Source organism: Triticum urartu, chromosome 3A (assembly GCF_056163025.1).
Source record: "Triticum urartu cultivar PI428250 chromosome 3A, HENAU_Tu73, whole genome shotgun sequence".
NCBI lineage: Eukaryota > Viridiplantae > Streptophyta > Magnoliopsida > Poales > Poaceae > Triticum > Triticum urartu.
In genome coordinates this window covers 288,112,469-288,118,766 of record NC_141875.1, presented here as the reverse complement: position 1 = coordinate 288,118,766, position 6,298 = coordinate 288,112,469, and the positions used below count along the sequence as shown (strand labels likewise).

Below are 6,298 nucleotides of genomic sequence, written 5' to 3'. Positions count from 1 at the left end.
TGTTGAGAAGGATTTTGAAGTGGTTTTCAATCTTTGGAACTTCGGGGGCCCGAATTGGCAATGGGAAGAAGCTCTATACTATGCTGAGCTTGACAAAGAATGGACCTTAGTGGGTAGGTCCGGCAAGGCTATTGTTCCTCACTCCGGTGATCACCGAAGCTATTCCGCGGTGGTCCGGGACGGTAGATCGGTTTTCGATAGATTATCGAGACCCATTCAAGAGGGCTCTAATCAAGGTCTTAACCACAATTCAATGTACGTTAATCCTGGTCATGTCAGGCCTCTGGTAGAGCGCCAGGTGATGCAATGTTCATTTGCACGTAATCACGTGGTTTGCCGTGCATGCGGGGCCAACAGTCACTTGGCCCGCTTTTGCACCACTCCGAACCTTCCTGGGCTTTGGCCGTTTATTCCGTTTGATTCTTTCCCGAGCCCACCAGCAGAGGCTTGGGCCGAAGGTGCAGTGGAATCTTGGTTTGGTTGTATTGGGCCGCGACACAGACTCAGCAGGTGCCTTCATTTAAGTAGTTGGTCAAGGATTTTTTCCCAAACTTCCGGCCGAGACTGTCGCTTGGCTCCTCGCCTTCCACTTCACTTTCCTTCTCTGCTACCAACTCTGCTCCTACCTCGACAAGCTCGCCACCGCTGCCATTGCTGTCAGACAGGGCTCCGGTTGCCACCTTGCCGGAGTCGTTGCCGATGGCCAATATCCCCATAGACCCTCAACCATTCGTTCCACATGGCTTTCAGATTCAGGTGATTGAAGTCCGCAATGGGGTTTCTCACGCGATTGTTCCTCATCGCCCGAGAAGGCACAAAGACTGGGCGATTGCCAGTATCCACCCGCATCCAGATGAGGTATTTTTCCCAAATGTGCGTGAGGTTCTTTAAGTGTTTCTTCAGGGAGTTGAGCAAGTAGGTTTTAGAGAAATCCATCCCTGTCCTTTTGGGGAAGCTTATGTCAGGTTCACGCATGTCAGAGACAGAGATAGGCTCATTCAGCAGGGCCCGCATGCATTTGGCGATGTTTTTATTTCTTTTACAAAGCACAATCTGGGAAGGAATTGGCGCCCGTTTCATTTCAATAGAACTTGTTGGTTGCTGTTTGTGGGGTTCCCCTTTGATTTCTGTAACACTGAAGATATTGCTTCTGCGATATCGAAGTGGGGCTAGATCATTAGTTGGGAGAAAGAAGATGCTCTGAAGGGTAAGATCTTGGTCAAGGCTAGAGTCACAGAGCTTGGTGACATCCCTAAAAGTATAAGATGGTCTGAAGGAGAACTATTTGAGGAGGAATCCTGGACCTACTTTGTTGAAGTACTTCTTGAAGAAATGATGGGTGGTGGGCCTGCAGATGAGGACCCTTTTCCACCTGAGGGTGTAGACCCACACCCTGTACCCCAACATGCTAATGATTTCCAAGGTTTCCAACCACTACCTAATCATAATATTCTAGCTCCTAATGAAGACTAGGATGATTGGGAAGAACAAGCAGAGCAAGAGGTTCACTGGGCTTTTCCACACCCAGCTCCTGGCCTTCCTCAGCAGCCTCAAATTGAAATTCCAGCTTTGGCAGAAGAGGGGGCTCCAAACAGTAGCATTACTACTACAGTTTATCTATCTGATGGTTTACTATCCTTGACCCACTCTGCCAGTGAGGAGGTCAACCAAGGTGCTCAGGTCCCTCCAATTGGTCAAGGGCTTCTTAACATTGCCTTGGCTTAGAATGCAGTTGGAGAAGAGGATGATTTACAGGTTCTACAACCAAATGTTGATCAGCCACAGAATGTGATCATGGAGCATGCTGAACTAACACTCAATGTGGTTGTTGTAGAACAACAAATTCTACAGCTAGTGGTTGCTGTAGCTCAACAATATCTGAAGTTAGTTCGCACCCTAGACATGCCCTCTACTGTCAGAGATATTGAAGCTTCTGGCACTTCTTTGCCCATTGTCCACCCAGACAAGTAGCCTCAGAATTTGAAGGAAGTCCCTCCTACTGATAATTGTGCAGTGCCCTTGGATGTTGCTGGCAATGCAATTGTGGCAGATTCTATTCCTTCACATCAAGTTCATATTCCAGATATCAAGGGCAAGGCTGATGCTCCAATCCATCACATTGGTTCCTCATCTGAAGCAAACCCTAAAGGTAACTATGGGTCCTTCTCTTTGCCAGGTTCTCCTTCTTTGCTTGAATTACATACATTGGCTCAAGATCATGCTTTGCAAGTCATTGATGGTTCACATTTAATTTCTGAAGAAGGGCTAGATTTATGGATACATCACTTTGCACCAGCAACCCAAGGAGCTACCCCAACTTTCAAAATAGAAATTCCAGTAAGTTGGTTTAACTTCATAATTCATTTGTTGTTGACACCTGAAAAGTTTGGTTGGACCATGCATTTTCTCAAGTCTGATATCTAGAAATTGTTGACTGCTAATTGTGAGCAAGAAGAAACTCTGCCTTTTCATATACCTGATGGTTGTACAACTTCTCAGGCACCTACATGTAAGGATTTCATCCTGGGACTAGGCAAGGAAAATGAAGGTATTAGCCCTGCTGCTCATTCTTCCACTGGGGCAAGTAGTCCTCTTCAGCAGGTGTCCCCAAATAAAGTCCTGCCTCTTGGAGAGGCCATCTCAAGGAAAATGAGGGAGAAAGAACCTATGGTGGAAACTAAGGTAAGAGGAAGTGACAGGATTAAAAAGGATAACAATGGTTATAGAAGGAAATCTTGTGATACTAAGTCTTGTTTGCCCTGTAATGCCATACCTCCAATTTTTCACAATTCAGTGGTTAAAAACCTGTCTAAATCTTTCTGTAAGGTTGCTAAGGAAGAGATACAGGAAAGGTTGTCCAAGAAACCTAAGAAGAAGGGACAGGAAGAGGTGGCTAAGGTGTCCAAGGCCACAATAGAAGCAGTCAAGGCCAAGCATGTGTGATGATGTGTCTACAACAATAGCCTGTGATATATAGCAGAATGGCCTGCTATTCTCTTTTGGGAAATATTTGTCTTATGTATGCAGTCAACTGTAAGGTTTGCAACTACTGCACAATGCTTGTTTGCCCTGGTAGGAAACTTTTGTGTGTTACCTGCACTTTGCTGCTGTGTCAGCTCTGGTATCTCCTTATGGAAGGGAATACTGCTATATCTGATGCTATGGAAGCTTCTGGACCTCATTTTTGGTTGTTTTGATTTACCTGGTCATTTGCTTCTGTGTCATGCTGGAATGTTTCCCCTTGCTTTAAGTGCTTTGTCCTTTTTGTGGATCCCAATAACTTTATGGCCTGGGATAGTCATCAGGGGGTGGGCCCTGTTGATCAAAGTAACATAGAATTGACTCTTAATGAATAACAATAGAACTTGGAATATCTTAAACATGAATGTGAGGGGCATTAGTTCCTCAGATAAGTGGTTGGCTATCAGGCAAAAAGTGGAAGAAAGTGCTGCTGGGATTGTGTTCTTACAGGAAACTAAGAGAGAAAACTTTGATCTAGCCTATATTCATAAAGTGTGTCCTCAGAGGTTTAATAAATTTGAGTACTTACCTTCCATTGGTGCATCAGGTGGCATACTCACGGTTTGGAATGGAGCTCTATTCTCTGGGGAGCTAATGTTTCAAAACAAATTCTCCTTATCCATTCAGTTCACCTGTAGAACATCTTCCAAAAGTTGGATCCTCACAAACATCTATGGTCCTTGCAATCATGAGGATAAAATTGAGTTCATTGACTGGTTTGGTAATATTCAAATGCCTAATGATATAGATTGGATTATCATGGGGGATTTTAATTTTTTCAGAACACCTGAAGACAGAAAAAGACCTGGAGGGGATGTTAATGAAATGCTAATGTTTAATGAGGCAATAAGTGAACTTAGCCTGATTGAACTGCCACTAAAAGGCAGACAATTTAGTTGGAGCAACATGCAAGACAACTCACTACTAGAAAAATTAGATTGGTTTTTCACCTCTGCAGCTTGGATGACCAACTATCCAGATACTTTGGCTCTCCCCATGGCTAAACAAATTTCTGATCACCTCCCTTGCATGATAAAAATTGGCACAAATATCCCAAAGTCTAGAGTGTTCAGATTTTAAAACTATTGTCTTAACCGCAACTCTTTTAAACAGGTGGTTCAGACTGCTTGGACTATTCCAGTAGGTCATTCAGATTGTGCTAAAAAGATAAATGCAAAATTCAAAAACATCAGAAGAGCACTGAAGTTGTGGGCCAAAAACCTTGCCTGTCATAAGAAGCAAATTGCAGAACTAAATGACTGTATATTTCTCTGGGGTATGATTGAGGAATTCAGGGACCTTACACTATTTGAAAATAAATGCAGGACCTTGCTCAAGGAGTATTTATTATCTGTGCTCAATGATCAGAAGATTTATTGGAAACAGAGAGGAAAAATTGAAGGAGTAAAGTTTGGAGATGAGAATACAAAATTCTTCCACACTAAAGCCTTTATTAATCATAGACACAATAAGATTGCTATGCTGATGAACAAAGATCATGTTGAAGTAACGGATCATGATGGAAAGGCTGCAATCCTATGGGAGGCTTTTAAAAATAGACTAGGATAATCGAATGGACACTCAATGCACTTTGACCTCAGTGATCTTTATGACAACATAGTGGACCCCCAAATTTTCATTGATCTAGAAAAGCCTTTTTCTCAAGAAGAAGTTGAAGAAGTGGTCAAAAACCTGCCTACAGATAAATCACCAGGGCCAGATGGATTCAATAATGAGTTTATTAAAAGTTGTTGGGATATTATTAAGACTGATGTCTTTGAGCTTATATTGGCATTTCATGCTGGGAATGTAAATCTTGAAAGCATTAACTCCTCTTTCATCACTCTAGTGCCAAAAAAAGAGGTGCCACTTTCTCCAAATGACTTCAGGCCAATTTCTTTAGTAAATGGTGTTCTGAAAATCATTACAAATCTGTGGGCCAATAGACTGCAAAGAGTTATTCTACAACTGGTGCATATTAATCAATATGGCTTCCTCAAGGATAGAGTGATCCAGGATTGCCTAGGTTGGGCATATAAATACATTCACCAGTGTCATAAATCTAAGGAGGAAATCTTAGTAATTAAACTGGATTTTGAGAAGGCTTTTGATACAATTGAGCATGCTGCAATCATTGATATTTTTAGAGCTAAAGGATTTGGAGAGAAATGGATTTCCTGGATGGAAGCTCTGTTCACAACTGCATCTTCTTATGTACTGCTCAATGGAGTCCCTGGGAAAAAAATTTACATAAGGAGAGCAGTAAGGCAAGGGGACCCTTACTCTCCTTTAATATTTGTGCTAGCTGCTGATTTGCTACAATCCATTCTTAATAAAGCCATGAGATTAAACCTGATCACCGCTCCGCTTCAAGTAAACTCATGCCCTCACTTCCCAATTGTGCAATATGGAGATGACACCCTAGTGGGTATGCAAGCTGATTCTAGGCAGTTGTTCTGTTTAAAAGCACTTCTGAAACTTTTGCCACATAAACTGGGCTCAAAGTTAATTATGGGAAGTCCATCATGGTGCCTTTGAATATTGTTGAAGACAGGGTAGAAATTTATACAAACACCTTGCAGTGTGCTAGAGGACAATTCCCCTTTACTTACCTTGGTATGCCCTTGGGAATATACAAACCAAGTGTTGATCAATGTCTCCCCCTAGTTAACAGGATTGCAAAAAGATTGGCTAGTATCTCTATCTTCATGGCCCAAGATGGAAAATTAATGTTGGTCAAGTGAGTGATGACATCTTTATCAGTTTTCTTCAGGTGCTGTCTGGACATACCTGTTACAATAAAAAAACAGATCATCAAGTACTTGAGACACTGTCTTTGGAGACGCCCCGATATGGAGGACAAAAGACCTGCTTTGGTTGCATGGACCACGGTGTGTAGACCAAAAAACCAGGGAGGATTGGGAGTTCTAGACATCTTTACACAAAATAAAACCCTCCTCATGAAAAACCTTCACAAATTCTTCAACAGACATGATATTCCTTGGGTCAACCTGATTTGGGAAAGACACTACAGTGATGGCAAATTACCCGGGGACAACTTGATTGGATCATTCTGGTGGAAGTCCAACTTAGCTCTCATTGATCAGTACAAAGCTATTGCTAGATGTCATGTGGGAGATGGTGTCAGTGCTTTCTTTTGGGATGATCTATGGAGCCAAGCAATACTTAAACACCAATTTCCTGACTTGTTTTCTTTTGTCAGAAACCCCAAGCTGAATATTCAACAAGTATTGCAGACTGAGTACCTACAGGATCT

At 42.3% G+C, this 6,298-nt stretch overlaps 1 protein-coding gene across 1 annotated transcript; it reads left to right on the top strand.

The window, feature by feature from the left end:
* Nucleotides 1–772: 772 nt before the first annotated feature.
* LOC147979478 (uncharacterized) lies at nt 773–2,943 on the top strand. Its single transcript, XM_087515228.1, has 5 exons — nt 773–858; nt 1,835–1,914; nt 2,015–2,149; nt 2,264–2,337; nt 2,500–2,943. The coding sequence occupies exons 1-5, from the start codon at nt 773–775 to the stop codon at nt 2,941–2,943; spliced, it is 819 nt and encodes a 272-aa protein (XP_087371354.1).
* Nucleotides 2,944–6,298: the final 3,355 nt, after the last annotated feature.

What these genes read in the sequence shown, in the direction of transcription:
- LOC147979478 (XM_087515228.1), top strand. Translation starts at nt 773, where the DNA reads ATGGGGTTTCTCACGCGATTGTTCCTCATCGCCCGAGAAGGCACAAAG. An exon ending in CCCTAGACATGCCCTCTACT is followed by an intron (nt 1,915 to 2,014) that starts GTCAGAGATATT and finishes ATAATTGTGCAG; the next exon opens with TGCCCTTGGATGTTGCTGGC. An exon ending in CTTTCAAAATAGAAATTCCA is followed by an intron (nt 2,338 to 2,499) that starts GTAAGTTGGTTT and finishes ACAACTTCTCAG; the next exon opens with GCACCTACATGTAAGGATTT.